Source organism: Globicephala melas, chromosome 1 (genome assembly GCF_963455315.2).
Source record: "Globicephala melas chromosome 1, mGloMel1.2, whole genome shotgun sequence".
NCBI lineage: Eukaryota > Metazoa > Chordata > Mammalia > Artiodactyla > Delphinidae > Globicephala > Globicephala melas.
Window position 1 is genome coordinate 114661116 of NC_083314.1, and position 23667 is coordinate 114684782.

At 35.3% G+C, this 23667-nt stretch overlaps 1 protein-coding gene across 3 annotated transcripts in view; it reads left to right on the forward strand.

The window, feature by feature from the left end:
* TTLL7 (tubulin tyrosine ligase like 7) overlaps positions 1-23667 on the forward strand; it is a 97980-nt gene that overhangs the window by 47993 nt on the left and 26320 nt on the right. For all 3 annotated transcript variants that reach the window (XM_060303554.2, XM_030866049.3, XM_030866050.3), the window contains 7 exons: positions 78-151; positions 1482-1617; positions 5639-5725; positions 9831-10029; positions 13532-13737; positions 14692-14826; positions 16625-16705. In XM_060303554.2, the coding sequence (XP_060159537.1) occupies positions 78-151; positions 1482-1617; positions 5639-5725; positions 9831-10029; positions 13532-13737; positions 14692-14826; positions 16625-16705 (918 nt within the window). The remainder of the gene's footprint in view (positions 1-77; positions 152-1481; positions 1618-5638; positions 5726-9830; positions 10030-13531; positions 13738-14691; positions 14827-16624; positions 16706-23667) is intronic.

Consider the following 23667-nt stretch of genomic DNA (forward strand, 5'->3'; position numbering starts at 1 on the left):
AATTTAACAATGTACCTGCAATTTGAATTGCATAATTCATTTGTCAGGTTTTATTTGTAAAATTTCTTCATTTCTAGAAGGAGAGACTTGCTCAGGTACGGAAGCAGATCTCGAAAGAAGAACATGAAAATCGACACATGGGGAATTACAGGTAACTGTGCTTTTGTTTTTTAATAGATTGAAGAAGTGAAGTGTCAAAACAGAAGTGCCTGCATTTTTTAACTTTTAAGCTTATCTTAAGCGCTGTTTATTTCATTCTGAGAAAGTGCTTTTTGTTTAATTTATTTCCAGAAAGAAAAGATAGTTAGCAAGTAGATGGTTCAGACTTGGAGAGAGCTCCTGGGGTGGTTTGTGTGAAGTCTTTTCAGGCTGATGTAATCATATGACCTTATTTAATTATAATACACTATTTTGAAAAAGTCAGGTTTCAGGTCTCTTAGTATTCTTTCTGTCAGTTCAGAGTGGTTGCTGTACTTTGTTTTACTTTTATTTATTTATTACTATTTTTTTTTTGCGGTACACAGGCCTCTCACTATTGTGGCCTCTCCCGTTGCGGAGCACAGGCTCCGGACATGCAGGCTCAGCGGCCATGGCTCACGGGCCCAGGTGCTCCGCGGCATGTGGGATCTTCCCGGACCGGGGCACGAACCCACGTCCCCTGTGTCGGCAGGTGGACGCTAAACCACTGCCCCACCAGGGAAGCCCCTGTACTTTGTTTTAAGTTCAAATATATCAGGAACCAGGCAAATAATGAAAATGTTTGGAGGAGGCAGGTATGAGACAATAGAAAGGGGTTTGGACTGTACAGAACTGGACCTCCTCCACAGTATCACCTTTGACAGGAGAAAAGGGGATCCCCTAAGCTCTTTGTGTTCTTGGAAAGACAGCCCCTCCTCCCAAGCTTTGATACTGACTCAGCAGAATTAGGAGGATTTGACATCATAGAGCTTCCCGCACTCCTGGTAAGATGTTCTTTCCGGCCTTAACACTATCAACAGTGATGATGAGAACACATTCCTCTCACCCTACGTCTACCTAATTCTCTCCACCAGAGAGACAAATTCCACCACCCCTCAAAAGATCATTAGGATTAATCCCTACATTCTGGTATACATCAATAATCACACTGAGTCTAAAACTTCTCAAATTATCCCTCATCACCTAAACTCTCTCCAGTAAAGTTCTATATTTCTCAATATGCCCAATTGTGATTCTTCTTCAACCACCTCCCCTTGACCAAACCTTTATACTGTGCCTTCTGGAACTGCATTGTTTAATGATAATTTTCTAGATAAACTTCAATTTGTATTGGTAACAAATGAAAATTTATGGATTTCTTGTAACTATATTCACCTTTATTTCTAGCACCTAGTAAAGTGACTGACAGAGTAGATGGTCAAGAATTATCTATGTAGTTGACCTTAACTCTTGTGCTATGATAGCTTTTTTTAAACAAGCTGGTTTATCTGATTTTATTGTAGGCGAATTTATCCTCCTGAAGATAAAACACTACTTGAAAAGTATGAAAATTTGTTGGCTGTTGCCTTTCAGACCTTCCTTTCAGGAAGAGCAGCTTCATTCCAGCGAGAGATGAATAATCCTTTGAAAAAGATGAAGGTAAAGGAATGAATGTTTATAAAGAAAAAAAAGAATGAAGCCACACAATATGTCTTTATAAACAACCCATCTTAATTCCACATATAAAAACATTTTACTTTTAAGATGCACTTTCCTTCCATTTTAACAGTTGGTAATGTTTCATAACCAACCAAATGATTTCATAAATAAGATGTTTTTTAACAAGACAAGTTAAGCAGTAGAAAATGTTGATATTATGTTGTAATCTATTTTAATAAATGTTTTATTACTGTTATTTATACATAACTGAATAAAAAAATAGATTGAAATAACCTAGTGGTTTGTGATGTTCTCATTGTTTGAGAATGAGATATGAGTTACATAGTTAACAATATAGTTAACTATGTAACTATATTGCTACATAGTTAGATTGTAACTAACGTTATACAATAATTTTTTCCTGATACTGCATAGACCTGGCATATGAGAAGTAATTGAAACACACACACAGAGTAATCTATTTGCCTTACTAAAAGGTCTGTTAGTTATCTTTTGCAGTATAATAAGCCATTGCATTTATTTGCTCATTATTCCACAGTCTTGGCTGGGCTTAGTTGAGTGGTTCTTCTGCTGAGCTAGCTTGGAGTGAATCATATATTTGCATTTATCAACTCAACTGGGGAAGGAAATCCAAGAAGGCTTCACTTCTGTGTCTGGTGCATCAGATGAGATAGGTGGAACATCTGGGGAGCAGGCTGGGTGTCTCTTTCTCTCTACATGACCATGTAAGGAGGGTAACTGGATCTCTTAATACGATAGCTCAGGGTTCCAAAATGGAGCATTTCAAGAGGACAAGCCCAGAGTGCAGCGACTAATCAAGCCTCTGCTAGCATCATGCTTGCTAATGTTCCATTGGACAATCAAGTTTTTATTTGTTGTCTAAACAGTCAGTGGTCTTTAATAGTTTTCTAAGTATTCATATTTACTCACGTACTTACTCTTCCTTGTGTTCTTCATTCCATCACACAGACCTATTAAAATTGTTTATATTTTACATTACTGGAAATCTCCCTAGAGTGATACCTCCAGTATCTTGGATACCCTGTTATATTGAGTGATTCAAAAATCTTGATAAAGTTTATTATAGATAGATTTTGCTATGGTCTTTTCACTAAAATTCTGCAACAGGAGGATATAAAGCCATTTTCAAGCTGGCTAGGCCTAAGGGACAGAAGCAGAAGGAATATTGTATACCCCAATGCTCTTTTCCTTTAAATATCCCTCTTTTGACATATGCAAGTATTTTCACCATTAGAATTATGTTCTGTGGTCTTTTTGTTTTTCCTGACCCAGACAGTGAGAGACCTTTTCATTTTCCTCTACCTGTTTTATAATGTCATTTCTCTCTCCTCTGGATGCAGCCTCTGTTCCATCTTCCCATCACTCTGCTCCTAGAAATCCTAAGGATTCTGGAGCCAGATAGACCTACATTCAAATTCCAGCTCCCCCACATGTTAATTTTGTAAACTTACATTAAACTATTTGATCAATCAGATCACTAAAATAGTAGTATTAAAAGTATACTTGACAGGTTATGAAACTAAAATTGAGGTTAATTAAAATAGTCTGTTTTAAGTACCTTGGCACATAATAAATAGGCTTCAAGTCTCAATTTGATTCTTCAAAATCTACTTTAAATGTCACCACTTTGCCTGCCCCCTTCCATTGATCTGGGAGCCTCTTCTTATATAACACTCACACAGTCTTTACTACTGTTGTTTTATAATGAGTGTCAAAACTAGGTAGTGTGAGTCCTTAAATTTATTCTATTTAAAACTCTTTTGGCTTTTCTAGGTCCTTTTATGCTTTCATACACATTTTAGAATCAGTTTGATTCTAGATTTTGATTAATTTTTTAATTACAAAAAAAGGCTGCTGGGATTTTAATTTGGACTGAGGAATCTACAAAACAATTTCTGGGGAATTAACAATACTGAGTCTTCCGATCCATTAATATGACATATCTCTCCATCTACTTGGATCTTTAATAACTCTGCTATATTCGTAGTTTTCAGTTTATAGTTTTTGCACATCTTTCATTAAATTTATTTTTAAGTATTTGATGTTTTTGCTGCTGTTGTTGATAATATTGTTTGTAATTTTTTTAAATTTTTAACTTGTTGCCAGGATGTGAACACCTGATTATTTTTGTATATTACCCTTATATCTAGCATTTTTATATATTGTATTTTTACTAACTGCATTTTAAATTATTTTTTTATTTTTATTTTGGTTACTTAGAAGTTTGTTGCTTAATTTCCATACATTTAAAATGTTCTAGTTTTAGTTTTGGTAAAGTTTCTAGCTTAGTTCATTGGTGTTAGAAAACATATTCTGATTTCAGTCTTGTAAAATAAATTGAGACTTGCTTTAACTCAATATGGTACTTATATTAGTGAATGTCCAAGTCTACTTGAAAATAATGTGTACACTACAGGCGATGGTTATAGAGTTTTATTTATTTATTTATTTAATTTATTTATTTATATTTAATTAATTAATTAATTTTTTTGGCTGTGGTGGGTCTTAGTTGCAGCTCGTGGGTCTTCATTGAGGTATGCGGGATCTTTCGTTGCAGCGCGGGCTCTTTGTTGCAGTGCGTGAGCTTCTCTCTAGTTCTGGTTTTCCATCCATGCCTCTATCCTCCTATTCTACTACATACTCAACTAAAATTGCTATTGGAAAGACCCAGCAGGCGAAGAGAACCAGCTCTGTGGGGCTCTTCTAGATGTCTCAGTAGCCCACGTGACCTTTGAAAACTCCACTGGATTCTCTTTACCCCCGCAGAATCTCTCTATTATAGACCTAATCTCTGCTCATCTGTGTCCAGACCTGACAAATGAACGTAAAGTAGAAAGTGGCCACTTATCTCTGCTCACCTAGGGAGAACTTTTCCCTCTCTGGTATAATTCCTTTTACACTACTTTTATCCACAGCTTTCTAATGTCTTAAAATATATGATTATTTAGTTTATCATCTTTTTTTAGCTCTTGATGAAAATGCTGTCTATATGACCTTCCTTCTCCTGAACAGAAGCAGAACTCCTTACTTTTTAACTGTCTTGTGCTGCTGTCTTTGGAATCCTTTGTAGGGTTATTGTTTAATCAAACTTTATATTAAGAGTCTTTTGATATTTTAATAGCTAAATCTTAGATTGCGATGAAGAGTAACCTATTTTACAGATTTCCATTGCACAGTGAGATTTCTAGTTTCTCTAAAACCCTTTTTTTAAAAAAAGAAGCACAGATATAAATCATAAATATATAAATGAAGTTGTGATATTTGTATAGGTTGAATAAATAACTCAATGAAAGCAGTTAACTCTACCTCGTTTAGTAAAGCTGTTGTACTCCTATTGCTCTGGTTTGCTCAACATCCACTTGAGTGTATGTTTTTGTAACTTTACCCTTTGACTTCAAAGTGACTCTAGAAGAGCATGAGAAAAGGTGTTAGGCCTATAGAGTGAAAACCTTTCATAAAGTTCTAAAGATACTCGTGTGCAATAGGTAAAAATTTTAAAGTTTCATTAAATTGTGCCTATTACCTAAATACTAACATTAGATTGTTCTAAGTGAAACTATTAGGCCAATCATCAGTGTTCTGTCTGCAGTCGTAATATTATTTTGCACTAATTGATACAGCAATGATTGATGAAATTGCGGTCTGGAAAAATTAGAGTGAACTTTTAGAAATTTTAAAGTGTCCAATGGCTAATTTATTGAAGTATTGTATTCTAAGATTTTAATAGTATACTAGAACATAAGGATATATTTGTTTATGATAATCAATACATAATAGATTTCAGCTAAGTATTATTTTTATTGCCAGGTTTTAGTGAAAGTTTCTTTAAGAGGGTTTGCCATGACCCTTTATTTCTCATTTGATCTGAGCAATCTTTGTTAAATACTTTTCGGAATCCTTGTTGTACACAAGATTAATAATCTTTTAATTAATTCTGGAGTCCATTAGTCATAACAATTTTAATTAAATATTTTTTAAGGAGGAAGATATTTTGGATCTTCTGGAACAATGTGAAATTGATGACGAAAAGTTGATGGGCAAAACTGCCAAGTCTCGAGGACCAAAGGTGCAGTATCTTTATCTTCCTTAATATCAGAGTAGATAGACTCTACTAAGGACAGTTGATTTTCCCTTTGTATTTCTCACTGTAAGAATGACTGATGCTACTTTCAAGGAACTCTGTGGACTGTGTTTCCAGTGAAGATAGAATTAGGAAGATCATGCTTTCTTATACTCAGGAGAAGCTTTGTTTTGTTTTGATAGTTTTCCTCATTTTCTGACTCTTTCCCTCATCTAGTGAAAGCCCTGTGAGTCAGGGCCAAGCAGGACCTAGAACTGGTACCCTCATTCTATACTCAGTATTATGTTTTCCTATCTCCAAACATATAATTATCAGAGACATGTAGCATTATAGATCAGGCAAATCATGACTCCAGAGATCCTAATGGGGAGCCCCATCTTTTGCTGGCACGGCAATATTGAAATTTTGTAAGGAAAAATAGTTACAGTTTCTAGGAAGACATAGAAAGCTGTCATGCTGGCAAAAATAGGCAGGTGTTTGCTTTACCTTCATCTGCTCTGTGGTGATGACATCCACATGTTCTTTTGTTATATGTCAAAGTCCTTGCTAGTAGAGTAGGAAAGAGTTGAATTTGTAAAGTCTTGGAAAGTTTTTTCATTCTGCTGTTTTTCACTTTACATTTCAGCAATACTGAACTATTACTATATCCTTACATACATCATGCTCTGTCATGCTTTTTCTATACGCCTGGAATGCTTGCCTATTAAAAGAATAATTGATTAATTGCTTGATTGATTAGAGACCCCCCTCCTAATCCAGCTGCTTTTGTGAAATCTTCCCTCTTTCTCCTAGCTGGACTTAGATCTTCTGTTCCCTCCTTCTATTGCTGTACCACAAGTGACACTTTTATAGAGCAGATGTGACAAATAATTGTTTGCATGCTTGCCTTAGTATGAGCTTGTAAGTTCCTTGAGGATAGGAGGTGTATTCCATCTTTACATCTCTAGCACCTAGCATAGCATCTGGCACTTAGTAGGTTCTCAAAACCATTAGTTAAATTTGTTGAATGTGTCCACAAGGACCTCACTGACTAGTGGAAGGGCAGATAGGTGAACCAAAAACCAGAGTATATTGTGGCAAGTACTGTAATTAAGGGAGTGGGAAGTGCTACAGCAACATAGAGAAGAAAGGGATTGGTAGATTATGGATGGCTTCATAAAGGCAGTGCCATTTGAATTGAACATTAAAGGCAAAGACATGGAGGTATGATGCTGCTTAGGATGTTGGAGAAATGAGAAGGAATTTGGTATGACTCAGGTGGAAGATTCTTGGAGAGTAAATTGGTGCAAGATGAACCTGGTAAAAGATACATATCTGATGAAGACCAGAGACCTTGAATGTCAGGCACTGTTCTTCTGAATTATGTATTCTATATCAAAGAACTGTAGAAGATGTTGATAATTCCTTTGGAACAAATATTTTTTAGGGTATCTGTAAAAGTCAATACCTTCGTGAGTTATTGCTTCATTTTGGAAAACATCGGAAAGTCTCTAAACTTTGTATATTAATTATTTAGCAATTTGGCAAACCAGATATGAGGCAACCTGGGGGCACAATATTCATGGAAGATTGGCAAATGCAAAGGCTCTAAGTCAGTCTTCTACTGTCTTATATTTTCCTTTGCTTCATCAAATAAGGCTTATCATCCAAATAAAAATATAACCTCCTAGAGGGCAGAATTTACACTGTGTATATTTCAACCCCTCTTATTCCAGGCAAATAGTAGGAACTAACAATGTATTCGTTGAAATGAAATGAATTGGTTAGTTCCTATAGTTATTAACACCAGAAATGTTTTGAAGTGTTGAAAACTGCATAATCAGTAAAAAGGTAAAAAGTAAAAAAAGTAAAATTATTTTTATAACTTCTAACCTTAGGTATACTGAGGGTCTGGAGTGAGCCAAACTTCAAAGCAGCCTTTCCTTTTTAGAGGGTTGTTATCACATGTCAAACACTGATTTCCAGTGTCTTTACTGGTAGAATAATTGAAGGTTATCAAGGTTAAATTGAACTTGGGAGAAATAACTTTTCACTTATTTGAGAATCTAAGAAGTATTAATTAGCTATGTAAATAATATCACGTAAAGTATTAGCATTGTTCTTCAGCCAAGTGCTAGGTACTTAGTATTTATTATTCTTTATGCCATTTATATATATTTTAATATATGAGCCAGTTCATAATACAATTGGACATAAAAATAAATGGTATGGTTTGTGTCAGAACTCAGCGCCGGTTTACAAATTCCAATTTGTAGTTACGGCACTGTTTGGAGTTTATGTTGCTGTGACTTCTTATTACTTATTGCTTTAACAGTGTATTGGTTAACAAATCCCAAATGCATATATGACACAAAGGTTCAACTATCCGTTTCCCTTTGTGATTCTTTATAGGATCGAGTAACTCATTATGTAGTCAAGCTCCTTAAGAAACTTTAAAGCTGTTTGCCTACTTGAAGGAAGGCACTACTAGCAAGCCTGATTGTGCCACTGTTTTTTTTGGGTACGCTAGACTTCTGAAGAAACATCCTTCCTCTAGAATTCATATTCCCTAAGACTATCAAAATGTTTGATGATTGTGTTACTGGTAAATGTTTTTATGCATATCTCTTTGAACATTGTTAGTGCTCAGTAAATATTAAGACTATCAAAAGGAGAACATATTTTTAAACACAAGTTGGTACCTTAGTGTATTAAACTACTTCCCCGCTTTGGTTATTTTTCATCCTCTGCTAAGACAGTAACTTTAAGAACATCATGCTTTGGCTTACTATGTATTCCAGGCACTTCGTGAAATGTTATTTCTTTCTTTATCTTTCATCCTACACTGTTACATGAGAGGATATACCTTATTTCAGTGAAATCTCAGGGTAACCCAGGATTTCATTATGGTATATGCTAACATCAAAGCATTTTTGTTTGATTTAACAGAGAACAAGAAACTAGTATACAACTGCAGGAACCTTCCCCAGGAAATAAGAGGCATGTGGCATGTGTAATTGTCTCTTAAAATGACTAAGTTACAAAACTGTTGTGCTCTTGGTTGTGCACATTCTTTCTGAAGTGAAGATGTCCCACTTATCTTTTATTCCTTCAGCTGGCATCATTGGAAACACATTGATTGGGAGATTCAGAGACAAGTGATTCTGATGGAGATATTATTGGAACATGATAGCCTGGCATTTAAAATCTTTACAGATTTACCCTTCTACATGGCACTTATCCTCTAAAAAATTTATGCCATACTGATTTTTACATTATATCCCTTTTTAAAAATGTAGTGTGGGCAATGAAAAGTAATGTTACTCCATTATGTCCAGATCCTATGTAACAGAGGTAGAAATCCTCCAAGCAAAGCTGTGAGTTTGTGCATGGCCAATTTGGAAAGTGGATAATTAACTAAAAATTTTTATTTCTAAAAATGTCCAAAGAGAAATTAGACATGTGAGGAATGCCTTGCTTCTTGTTGCATATTATCTGAGTGTATCATAGGCTCATAGGCTCTGTTTTAAGATATGACCTACTTTATTGATAGTGGATTATTTTACTTATAGTGATTTATCTGGCTTCTGCTTCCTTATTTTATTTTACTTTTGCCTCTCTTGCCCCTCCTTCCCCTTCTTCTCTCCTCTCTCTCTCTCTCTCACACACAAGTGCACATACACACACACACAAATACACATTTGTTGAGTGATTTTGAACATTAGGGATACAACAGAGGTATACCTCTGAGTCTTGATGAGTAATGAGTAATCATTCTGCATGGAATGAAGAAAAGCTATGTTTGATTTTTATGTTTTTAGCTCAAATGTTTTTTCTTTATTTTGTTATTCTTTGTGGATATTTTGGTCCTTTATTTGAATCGTGCATAAACGGCATTTTCCTCATCATGACTGAACTGTATTATTTAAGAAAGAATATTTCATAGAAACAGAACAATTAGTGGATAGCATTAGAGCAGTAGTACTTCGGGGGGATTTTTCAGACTTAAGTGAAAAGCAGTAATCGTAAGTGAGAAATTAAAAATAGTAAGTAATCATGTGAATGAGCCTTTCTGAATTCTAACAAAATATCACATTTCCTTCCATTTTAGCCTCTGTCTTCCATGCCCGAGAGTACCGAGATAACAAAAAGACAGAAGTACTACAGCAGTGACAGCAGCTATGGTAGTAGCAGCAGCTCTTCAGAATCAGAAGAAAATGAAAAAGAAGAGTACCAAAATAAGAAAAGAGAAAAGCAAGTTACATATAATCTTAAACAGTCCAACCACTACAGATTAATCCAACCATCCAGTAAGTTAATTTCTTCTAATTTAGTTGTTATGTGACAAATTATGGAACTGAAATTACTGAACTCAATAAAAAGACCTTGGGCCAAACGAACCCTTGTGTGTGAGGAGACCTGGATTCTATCCCACTTCCTTCTCCAACCAGACCTTGATTAGGTCTGGATCCCACAACCCTTTTCGGGGTCTGCAAATAGAAAACAAAAGAGTTGACTTAAGGATCTCTACAGTCCATTCTTCTATATTTCAAAGTTTTCGTTAAGTCCTAGATTTCTGCATGAATTGTGTAAAATGTGCCTCATGGTTGATCTGATGACTGCATTCTCTTTTAAGCCCAAATATTCTCTCATTGCATTCCCCACTCTGGCACTCATTTTGTTTCATATTCTCGCCTGTTTTTAAAAATGTGTGTATCTCCCTAGGCATTTGACTTGACTGTATCTGTGAGCCACACAATTGTGAAATAGTTAGAAGTTTTGTTCCCTCCCATTTTCGTCACGGGTAAGCACTTCAGTCAGGGCTTCGGTGTATAGGAAGGAAGTATTCAGGAGAGGAACCAACCAGCTTCTCTGTCTCCTTCCTTTCCTGCTGCCTTTTTCCTCTTTCCTCTTTTATTCCTTTTCCCATTTTCTCTCTCTTCCATTCTCCTGTCTTTCATTCCTTCTTCGATCCCAAATGTCCACTATTGTGTCTGTTATTCGTCTTTCATCCCCAGATGTCCAGTGTGGTACTGCTGTTGCCCAGGCTCAGTCGGATACCCCTTCCTGATGCTGCCTCCAAAGCAGGACTTTTCTTAACCTCTGTTTCTCTTCTCGCTGTTTGCCTTGTCCTCCCTCATCCTAGGGCTCCACAAAGGGACCGGTCCAATCACGCAATAAACACATTTCTGAGCCTTTGTTGCTCTATCTCCACCAATGGTTTAATAGTTACCTGATAATATGTATGTTTTAAACCTGGCCTTCCAGACTTATGAGAAAATGCATAAGGAATGCAGACCTAATAGTTGAAGGTTTTCAATGGTCTTTCTTTTACTTCCAAATTATTCCATAAAGATACGTGCTAAAGTTCCTGTCTTTGAGGGCTTATGTGTTTGGAGGGGAAATAACGTATTATGTTCCATTTCATTTGTTTATTTACTCCTTTAATATATGTTTATTGAGCACCTGTTCCAGAGTTTGTAAGCTATTTTATCTATTATTTCCCTTTTTCTTAAAAGCTCCTTAAGTACTTTCAGTGCATCTCTGTGTAAATATGACTCTGTTTCTCTTTTGGAAGCTGACATTGTTCTGCCCAGATCTTGTCAGTTTTGGAGCCCCTTTTCTATTGGCTAATGTGTGTATCCTTAACAGCAGGAACTGACAGAGGATAAGGGTAGTGGTGAGAAAAAATTGCTAGGGCTCCTATAGCTCTGAGATTCTTCTTTCTTCTCAGACCAATAGGTTAATAAATTGAGATCAGACAAAGAGTGTACTAGAAATGTTTTTAAGCATAAATTCACACTTTATAGCTAGTCTATTTCAATTAATATCTTTTTCCTTATTGGTTATTCGTTTTTATAGTCATTAAGAATTGCAGCAAGGGTTTCAATTTGTTTTATATTCCCTCTTTAATCTTACACTAAGGAATATTTTAGCCACAAACACTCCTTGAGTTTTCTCTACAAAGGGATGTTGATAACCGAGGACAAAAATCCAGATTATGTACAATGCTTTCTGTTGTAGATAGTTAATTTAGGCAATTTAAAATTGTTACAGTACCAAAGGATATATTTAGATTTGATATATGGTAGTCCTACACAAAACTATATGAAGTATTTTTTTCTCAGATAATTTGTGTATGCAAGTTTCAACCATTTATTGTTAATCTACCTAAGTATCATTGGCATGTCTAGCTATTTAGTTATTCTGTCTGAATTCTAGTGTATGCAGAAGAAAAAATGGAAATCTCTGGTGACTCAAGAGAAAGGATATTTCTTTCTGCAGCTATGATCAGATTATATATGTCCAAACCCATCACTGTAAGCCCTTGAAGAGAGCAGGGCCAAGGTGTAGGTATTAGTACATGCTTATGGGTATTTCTTAGTAGAAGATTGACAAGTGTTATGTACCCCACACAGCCCTTTTTAGAAGCACCGTTCTTTAAAAAAATAGTGTGACTTTCAGGTTCAGAAGGAGGTTGGAACAAATGGAAGGTTTTTTTTTTTTTTTAACATCTTTTATAGCTTGAATGAGTATACATTTTTGGTCCTCTCCAGAACCAAAAGAGGACTATTAGACTTATCATCGATTCAAAATATTCTTTAGAAATACTTCCCTAAACATAAGGTTCATGTCCATTGCCTTTATAAAGGTTTAAATTTTTTTCAACAGCTAATGAAGAGAAATATTTGGGTATTCATCCTGCCTTCATGTGAGTTTTATTAAATTATTTAATTAATGAAGAGTGATTGATATATTTCCCAAGCCGAGAGAGAATATACAACAGAGGGTATATAGAATATATGTATTAAAAAAGATATAAATGTTGATAATATTGAGTGATATTCTATTTCTCTGTGTCAGGAATTAAAATTTACCTGGAATAGTTGGTTCTCTTTTTTAAATGTTCTCAATATGCCCTGAGGAAGATGTTCTGTGGTTTTCCCTAGTTGTTCTGATAACAACCCTTTTGATCCAGACATTTTTCTTCACTTAAATCTTTTACTATAGGAATGTAAATCTAATTTTTAAAATTCTTCTGTCCTGTGAATAAGAAGACTTATCTGTCTAGTACTACTCTTATAATAACCAGTTACATATTTAAACTTCATTAGGATAATCTTTGTTTTTCTTCTGTTTTATTATCATTATTTTATTCTCATGGGCCCTAAATTTTATAACATCCACTTATCCTGGCCATTATATAGACTCCTATCCATTTCCCCCTATGAATCCTGTTGTAAAATATTCTATTTCTAACCTCTACACAGATTCTGATGAGCGACCAGTCTAGTCTGAAGATAGTAGGTGGCATCATGACGTCATAGAAAGAGGGAGGCTGCTGCCATTAAGTCAGGATTTAAATCTGAACTTGGTAACTTTCTTGTCATGTGACCTTGAGAAATTTCTTTCTCTGAGTCTCCAGGTGATGGAGATTTGTACTTCAGAGGGTTTCTGTGAGAACAAAAATAAAAGTGAAGCGCCTAGCATGATGCCTGGTTTATAGAAGGAGCTCCATACATGTTAGCGTTCCTTTCTTTTGTTCCTTTTATGTCATGTTTTGAGACTAGAACATTAAAGTACTGTATAAGTATTATTCTCATGATAGCCATTCTTTACACATGACAGGGGTTCTGCACCAAGTTCACTGCTTAAATTGAAGAATTAACTCCAAACTCATATTCTCATGATGATGCCTATGCTTTGACATTTACTGCCACCCTGCTAATTATTACTTTGTATAGATCCAATACAGTGGAAAACTTCTACTAACTCTGCTGCTGTGCGATCCCTCCTCTCCATCATCCATAGGCTCCATAAGGCGTTCAGTCAGTTGCCCTCGGTCCATCTCTTCTCAATCACCATCCAGTGCAGACAACCGCCCCTTTTCTGCTCAACAAGTGATATCATCATCCCGGTCAGCTTCAGGGTCTCGGTCACATTCTTTAAACCGTGCTTCCTCCTACGTGGGGCATCCGCCTCAAAGAAATGATTCCAGCTCTACCGACTCTCCGATGGTAAGTCTTCTGTTTTGCTCCCCTGAGATTAGCGCTGTATTTAGGATTTAAGTGGCAAAGAGATTAGCTGGAAGGAGGACAGATTGAACTTCAGATCCTTTCTATAATTCAACTCATGGCCTCCTGGAATTTGCGTTTATTCATCTTTCTTCACCTATAACTGAGTATGGACTCTTAAAAGGCAGACTTCACTGTATCACAGAACTTGAGGATGAACACTGAGAATAGTATTTTATTTTCCATTTGCTGATGGAGTAGGATAATTTTGTTGAAAATCATCTGAGTAGATATGTGATTTTCCAGTGTACTGTACAGTATATCTGTAAATTTGGGGAAATTTGTTGTATGGAAAATTTTCCTTAATGGGACTATTGATTAATAGTTTTAAAAAATAAACTATTGGTAAATTAGCCTTAGAGCACTGAAGTACGGCATTGTTTATAATGTTTCCTGTGTGTTGTTAACATATAGTATTAGTTTTATAAATGCTCAAATAGATATCTCCATGTACCTTCACATAGACCAGGGACTTATTTAATTTGTTTATTTAATGTGGAAGTTGCTTCCAAAGGGAAGAGTCTGAAGAATATAAGTGAATGAATTTCACTGGGTAACAATGAATGCTTTTTTTTCTAATCAAGAATTGCCTAAGGTATATGTAGAAAATGAAACTGACCAGGAAGTCTTTTTTAAACACTTGTATTTTTGTTTTAGTATTTTGAGTTACATAAAATACAACTGTGTGGAAGTGTGAAAGACACTCTTGGGAAATCATACCCTTTTAATGCTAAGATTTTAATGCTAAGAATAAATGTAAAAACATTATTTTCTTCCTTTTTTATTGTTATTTTGTCAATTAAAAGTGCATCATTTTTACCTAGAAATATCTTTCAGATTATAGTGGCACAATGAAATAAGACCCCCTCCAAATATCTGTATTCTTTCAAATTTAAGAGTGAGTCTTTGCGGCAACTGAGACCAAAAGAACAAGAAGACGATCTAACAAGTCAGACCTTATTTGTTCTCAAGGACATGAAGATCCGGTTTCCAGGAAAATCAGATGCAGAATCATTACTTCTGATAGAAGATGTGAGTATTTGATGTATATAAAATACCAAGGAGCTCGTGCCTTTTTATTCTTCTTCTTAAAATATTAAAATTTATTGCTTGATGGCATTATCCTCAATGACATAGTAAACTTAATTGATGTTCTTTTCAACCTCCACAAGCTTTAGAAGATACAGGGGTTATTTTAATCGTTATGATTCACGAGCAACGAAATCACATTTATAATCAGCAATGCAAAATATCTTTTAGTGTATAGTCCTATTTTAATGATGCTTCATCAAGTGAAAATAATTAGTGTTAAATAATTATCGTTCTTAATGATTAAAGACACATCAAGTTAAGCCTGCTTCTGTAACGATTTAGAAAGATCTATTATGGAATGAGATAATAAGGAAAAAAGTGGGGCCATGGGCATAAAGTGTCCAGAATATTTGAATGTGACACCTTGCATGGTGTTAGTCAGATTTTGAAATGGCTTATGTTGTGTGTGTTTTCTTGTTACACAAGCATTTGCACCACCCAGTGGAACGTTCTAAAATGTCAGAGTCCTAAAATTCACATTAAAGTCAATGACTTACTCCTAATTTAGAAAGAAGGTCCAAGGTATTCGAATATTTTTGGTGAAAGAGCATTTCTTCACTCAGAGTTCTATTTCTTCATTCAAGAATTCTTCTCAAATTGTCCTTCTTAGATAATTCCTCAGAATAGAACGTTGTTTTCTGGTTTCCCTGTTTTTTTTTGTTTTTTTTTTTAATCCAGAGGAGAAGGCACCATCTAGTGGCCAGTTGTAGGATAAAAACCACAGCCATACATTTGGCTTTTTTCACTTTTTAGCTTTACTTTAGGCCTGTCTAAAAGCGCTGTCTAGAAACAAAACAAACAAAAAACAATAATAAAAAAGACTTTCTTAGTTAACAAATCAATAATGGCAATTTGTATTTTGTAGTCATAACATAGTTATAATCAAAATCCCCAAATATTATGCGTTGCATTTGTTAATATATTTTTTAAAAAGTGAAATGGTATTTTGTTTGCAAATGAGGTGCTATTTGTTACATCAGGGGAAAAGGAAGAAAAATGGACATTAGTTATAAAGCATTATGCTAGATATATTTTTATTTACATATGTTATTTTATTCAATAAAGTAGGATGTCTTTGTACCAGACATTTTATTTCTATATCTTAGAGATATAAGTTATGTAATACCTTTCTGAATCAGCTAGATGAAAAATTAGATAATCAGAGTAGAACTAATATTTGTGGCTACTGTGATTGTTCTATAAAAAACGTGGATATAGGCTTATATAATTGATAAAAGATATTAATAATTATACAAGACATTAGATTATTTACTATATGTTTACTTATGCAGCAACTATTTTTATCTATTCATTATAATATATATAACTAGAATATATATTCAGAAATTTTGCAGATTTGCACAAAAAACAAAACAGGGGCATAATGGAATCCTAATTAAATATAGGCTATCTTCTAATGTGTTATTCAATATTTTGTTACTGTGAATGATGTTGTAAATACAGTTCTTGGAATTAAAATGAAAAATCTATGTTTTGGGCTTCTTCCCAAACCTTATATTCCTGAAGACATTTGACTTTCAACCATTAGAGATTGTGTGCTTTTTTTACAGCAAAAAGAGAAAAGCTTTAAATTCAGATGGCTTCTTTATCTTACATTAAAAGTCTTTTCGCATGTCTTTTTATGAAAGTAGACATTCTTTATTGTAAATAGTATTATAGTGCTTTCATTTCACAAATTAATTAGATTAAATTTCTTAATGTTTCTCCTCCAAAACAGATGATTGATAACTGGAAGTATCATAAAACAAAAGTGGCTTCATATTGGCTCATAAAATTGGACTCTGTAAAACAACGAAAAGTGAGTAATGAATACCCAAAAACAGGTTTGCTCTTTTGGATTATGTATTAAGCTAGGATCATTAAGCCACATTCATAATCAAACTATATAAATGCTCATCTGCTTACTCATTTCCTCAACAAATATTTATTATGTATCTGCTATGTTTCAGGCACTGTTCTAGCTTCTGAGGATAAACAAGTAGATTAAAAAAAGATTCCATGGTCTCATAGAGCTTATATTCTAGTTAAGGTGTTTGACAATAAACCAATATATACTGGAATGTAAGGTAGTATTAAGTACTATGAAGAAAAATAAATCAGGATTAAAAAATTGAGAGAAGGTGACCTAAATGAAATGAGAAAATTACTATGCAGACATCTGTAGGTACAATGCATCAGACAGAGGGAAGAGCAGATACAGAGGCCCTGGGGTAGAAGTCAGCTTGATGTATCCATGAGACAGGAGACACCATTTATTTCCTTATGTACAGGATAGTTGGTTTGTGCTGGTTAAGAGTGAGTGATGTGGAGGTGACAGTTGGATAGATAATCAGGGGTCAGATCACAACTTTACAGGCCATGGACAGTCTTTGGGTTTTATTCCAAGTAATGAAAAAACACTGGAAAATTTTGAGCAGAGGAGTTACATAGTCTGGTTTATAATTTAGAAGGTTCATGAGAGCTACTTGTGAAGAATAGAACTAGGGGAGAGGGAATGTGGCAGAACAGAAGTAGAGACCAGGTAGGTTTTTCGAGTAACTGAGGCAAGAGCTAATGGTTGCTTAGCTAGGGTGGTAACTGAATTGGGTGGATGCTGGAGAAAGAGCAGGGCTTTGTTGTTCCTGTTGTTTTGTTTTACTTTGATTTTGGTTTTGGACCTGCTAAGGTTGATATATTGGTTAGACATCCAACTGAAGATATTGAGTGTGTAGGTGTATATATGAGTTTTTTAGTTCAGAGCTAAGGTTGCATATGGAGATACAAAATTTAAGGGTCACTAGGATATTTAAGCCTTGGGACTAGATGAGGTTACCTAGAGAGTAAGTGTGGTTAGAAAAGAGAAGAGTTTTGAGGACTGAGCCCTGGGCCACTTCTATGTATAGAAATCAGAGAGATGGGGTGGAGGGATTAATCTAAGGGGACTAAGAAGGAGCAGCCAGTAAAGTATGAAAAACCATGGGAACTTGGGGTCCTTGAGACCAAGTAAAGCAATTATTTCAGGGATGGAGTGATCGACTGAGTCAGATGTTGCTGATAGGAGTTATAAGATGAACACCAAGACCTGACTGTTGTTTTTGACAACTTGGAGGTTAATGGTTACCTGATCATAACAAATTCAGGGGAATGGTGGGGAGTAAAACTTGAATGGAGTAGGTTCAAGAAATGGGAAAAAGCACAGCTAGTCCAAGCACTTTTTCAAGGAATTTTGCTATAGAGGGGAAAGTTAAATGTGGTGGTAGCTGGAGAGGTATGTGGGTTGAGGACAAGGTATTTTTTTTTGTTTGTTTGTTTGTTTTAAGATGAAGCTATTTACACTTGTTAGTTGCTGATGAGAATGATCTAGAAGAGAGGAATGGTACAGAAAAGAGAGGTGATAGAAAATCCTCGAAGTAAGTAAGCTGGGAAGGTTTGTCCTACCAGGAGCACTTATTCTAATAGGAGGGAAGGTAGAGTCTGTGGCATTGTGGTGGGAAGATGTGAAGGTTCTCCTCCAATGGGGAGGGGCTTTGGAGATTTTCAGAGACAGTACAACATCTCAGAGAGTAGGAGAGGGGAGTGGCCAGCAGCCCGAGGGGCCCATAGATGCACTGCAACATTATCTGGGGGGAGATGTACTATTTTAGTAGCTTTAGTGAAGCTGTTGTATTCCTAAATAGTGCAAACTATTACTTCCCCTTTCTAGGACTTATTGCTAGTAAGCTGAAAGTTGACAGCGATCAAATAATGACTTTGAAGTTACGTACTTTCCTCTGAGTAAACTGAACTCATTATTAAGCATTAACTCATTCAACAAAGGACAACTTAGTGTCCTGTCATGTGCCAAACACTGTGCTGCTGTTGAGGAGGGTGTAACAAAGCTGGTAACAGAAGTAGATTGAAAACATACTGTAAGCCCAGTACTCCTGTTTGTCAAGTCACTAACTGTGGCCTTATTCATTAAAATAAGGACCTCTTCGTGGAATTGGAACCCTGAATCTTTTCAAGTCCTTGTACTTTTTGTAACCTAGAAGATAGAAGAGTTTAGCTAAATTGGTAATAAAAGCAAAATAGATAACCCAGAAACAGATTAAAATACTTATAAGATATTAATACTTGATAAATGTGACATTTCAAATCAGTGGAGTAAAGATAATTTTTTCCCCTAAATGATACTGAAACAATTGACTACCTATTTGTAAGAAAATTAAGTTGGAGCATTACCTCTCACCATATGCAGAAATAAATTCCAGATAGATGATAGTTTTATATGTAAAAAAATATTAAAAGTTTAAAAGAAAATACAGAAAGCTATGTTTATAATCTTAGAATGAAGAAACAACTTCATAAGGAAGACTTAGGTTTTAGAACCCAGAAATCATAAATGAGAAGAACGACATATTTGATGACATAAAAACTTAATGGATGGCAAAAGATGTCTTAAACCAGGTTAAAAGGCAGAAGTGGTGAGGAGAATTGGGTGGCAGGGGAAAGGGGTGGATGTTGAAGAGGACAGATGTTTGCAGCACATAAAACACAAAGTAGCACAAGTAAACCAATACTTCCTACCGATCAATCAGCAGAAGACACACTATCTTGTAAAGTTAATAAATAAAATGGAAAAGCATATAAAAAAGCCATGAAAAGACAATTTATGGATCTTCAAAGAGCCAATTAACATGTAACTAGATCTTGTCCTCACTAATGCTGAAGGAAAAGCAAGTAAAAAACATATCGGCAAAAATTAATAAGACATAATATGCAATGATGGAAATAGTCTGGATAAAAGGGGCTTTATTATACTATTAGAGAGAGAACACATCGGTACAGCTCTTTAGAAAGGTAGTTTGCTGTATCTATTAAAGTTACAAATGTTCACAACCTTATGACTCAGCAAAACCACTTCCAGCATTCTGTCCTACAGAATAATAATCTGTATAAAATGTATGTGTAAAAGATTTATGCACATGAGCATTCACTGCAGTGGTATTTGTACAAGCAAAACACTTGAAGCAGCCTAAATATCTATCAGTAGATTTATGGTTAAATAAATTATAGTACACCCATACTATTCAGTTGTGTTAAATTGAGTGCTATTCTGGAATCATAGATCTTAACTTGAGATACAGCACAAGATTATGACTTGTGACATATGCAACATATGTACATTGGTAGAATTAGCCAGATTTTACTAATCATGAGTGAAGAATATAAGCGATAAGCAGCCACCAAGTGCATGGTTTCTGGGAGGTCATGAGTCCATCAGCCGTCAGGCATCTCTTTTCACATATGGGAAGCATTCTGGTTCAGAGTGATGAAGGCCAACTAAGTGTGGTTCACGTTGGCACTGAGGGAGCCTTCCAGATTTGGGTGACTTTCATCTTTATTCTTCATTAGTTACCCATGCAGTCTTTGTGACCAATCCATTCTCTAGCCAGGTGAAATAAAAATACCAGGTTTATTTACTGTGAGTGTTGTCCCATAGAACTTTCTGCAATGACGGATATGTTCTGTATCTGTGATGTCCAATACGGTGGTCACTAGCTACATGTGGCCATTGAGTGAGATCTTGAAATGTGGCTATTGTGACTAAGGAACTGAACTTTTAATTTTAATTAACTTAAATGTAAATAGCCAAATGTGTCTAGTGACTACTGCATTTAAGAGCGTGGATCTAGACAGACCACGTGTAGCCTTCTAAGTTCTTACATGAGAACCTTCTCAGTTATTTTCCTGCTGAGAAATTCTATCAGAGGGTTTGCAAGGATGTCCATTAAGGTCACCATTGCCTTGGGCATCTCAAAGAGAGAGTGCCTTTTTCCTTTTCATATGCCATCTTATACCAAGATAGTAAATTAAACAAACAAGTTATACAGTAATATGTGTTGTTCTACTTTAAATCACCACTCTGATTTTTACTGTTTTAAAAATATATATCTAGTGTTAAAAAATTTCAAAAATTAAGATATTTTATTTCTGGAGGATAGACTTACTGAGCCAGAGGAAGGAAAGTGGTAATATTTGGTGTCATGTTTCCTTTTGTTTTTGTATATTTCTGTTTCTTTTCAAGTGAACATAATCTTTTTAGAAATGAAACAATGACAGGGAGACACAGGCATTTCTGTGAGGCCTGTCTGTATTCCCCCATAACCAGATATTATCTTTCCCTATTCTAAATCCTCACAGTACTTCATACTCAGTTGTACTTATGATCTGACTTGAGAGGTTTCTGTATTAATTTTTCCACCTTTCTAAAAGCCAGGGGCGAGGGGGGGAGGTGTGTCTTACTTTGTAGTCAGCTGTAGGCTTTCTATAAACATTTGTTCAGTTGATTCAAATCTAGACTCTTTTGTGGATCCTGTCAATAGCAAGTTAGCTTCTTCTTTCTTTACCCTTGTTTCTTTACTAGTGCTATGTATTTATCTGAACATCAACAAATTAAGATAATGCTGTTATTTTTTTTAACATGTGATACGAGAAGGTCTGATAAAACATTGTATGGGGTGATCAAATGATGTGCATGAATAGTAATAATGTTTATCAATTAGAAGAAACAATCTATTTCATGTTTTAGGGTTGTTATGCTCGATTGTGTTTATAAATTTCGAGTAAAAGTAAATACTTGCTTCTAAATTTACTAGCAAGTACTTGTGTCAGTATAGTGACTTCTGCTATAGTGATTTACTCTAAGAATATTTGGAGTAAGTTATCTTTGTGTAATCCTTCCCTCCAGTTCTCAGATGTGCATCTGCATCTCTGTATTCATCATACCCTGTTATGTTAAGGGAGTGAGAGCACTGATGAGAGAGGGCATGTTTTTTATTACAACTTAAACACCTTTTTCTTTTTCTTTGAACTCCTTTGTTGCATCTTCCATTTTGGCATTACTCAAAGCTACTATATTTCCTTTGTGCTTGTTATCAGTGATAAGATGTCCCATCTCCAACACAAAGCTACCCAAGCAGTTATAGTCATTCTTCTACAAGGTAATTTAATAGACAGTTCTATTTGGGGCAGAAGAATTCATAGCTTGAATTTAAAAAAAAAAAATTATTGGAGTATAGTTGATTTACAATGTTGTGTTAGTTTCTGCTGTACAGCAAAGTGAATCAGTTATACATATATACACTCTATTAGATTCTTTTCCCATATAGGTCATTACAGAGTATTGAGCAGAGTTCCCTGGGCTATATAGTACATCCTGATTAGTTATCTATTTTATATATAGTAGTGTGTATATGTCAATCCCTATCTCCCAATTTATCCCTCCTCTTCCCTCACACCCTGGTAACCATAAGTTTGTTTTCTGCATCTGTGCCTCTATTTCTGTTTTTAGATAAGTTCATTTGTACCTTATTTTTTTTTGATTCCATATATAAGCGATATCATATGATATTGGGTTGGCCAAAAAGTCCGTTTGTGTTTTTTTCCATTACACTGTACGGAAAAACCCGAATGAGCTTTTTGGCCAACCCAATATTTGTCTTTCTCTGTCTGACTTACTTCACTCAGTATGGCAATCCATGTTGCTGCAAATGGCATTATTTCATAGCTTGAATTTTGACTCTCAGAGAAGAGTAAGGGCTGATCTTAACAAGAATAAGTTTATCTTGCAAAGTTGCCCAGGTTCATGGAGGGTCCAGAAAGGTGGCTGAGGGATGCTAGGTGTAGGTTATGATGAGAAGAGGAAGCCCAGTATTTACACAGTAGGCAACTTATCTGTAGCAACTTTTCTTCCAGTTGTTACGATTACTCTGTTTCCTGTTCTTTCATCAACATTTTGTTCTTTAAAAGGCTTTTTTCCCCCAAAACAGACTCTAATTTCCTGGATATATAGCGATGGATGAGACTTCCTTATGTATTTATAATAATGTATATATTATACATTATTCCCTACCTTGTTTATTTCAGATGAAATCAGAGGTAAAGTGGGATCAGAGAATGACTGACTGACTGGAATATTTTTTTTCTTGACAACAAGAGAGCCAATATAATAATTAGCTGCAAAGTGTATTGAAATTTTTTTTTAAAGCTTTTATATGTTGATATTAAACTAAAGGGGCAATAATAGGTAGTGGAAAGAGGAACTGGACTTGCAGTCATATGGACTTGGGTTCAGTACTGCCCCTGCCCTTTTTGCGGGGGCAGGTAACCTCTCACAACTTCTCTGAGGTTCGTAGCATTAAGTATTGGAGAGTTCTTGTGAGGAAGTGAGCCATCATATGGCAAAGGTGCTCTAGGCTTAGAAGGTATAAAATGCAGGTGAATTTTTTTCCTTCTAAGGATCTTCATGCCAGGCTGTTTCTCTGATGTATTTTATTACTAAGAACTCTTCATGTGTAGAATTATTTTATGTAGAATATGTATAAATGAAGTATAAAAATTTGTCTGTTGGGTTGTAACATGTTGACTCTTCATTTGACTATCTGTTTGAAACCTGTGCTATTGCTTTATAAAGCTAGAAACTGCAACCAAGACAAAAAAGAAACCTAGAAATGTGGGTCGGCTTTAGAATGTAGCATTAGGTATTATTAAAAGTTACCCATTTAGAAGGCCAAGAACTTAACTCATTTAACATCTAGATGTGGATTAATCAGATCTATCCTTTGGACTATGATGATAGTCAATAATCATTGGATGGCTATGTCAGTTCAGTTCCCTGGGAAGCAGACATAAGACAGAATTAGAAGTGAAAGACATTTATGAGAGAAGACACCCAAGAAGGATAAAGGGGAGAGAAAGTTTGAGCAGGTAGAAGAGCCTTCCACCTGCAGTATTGGTCTA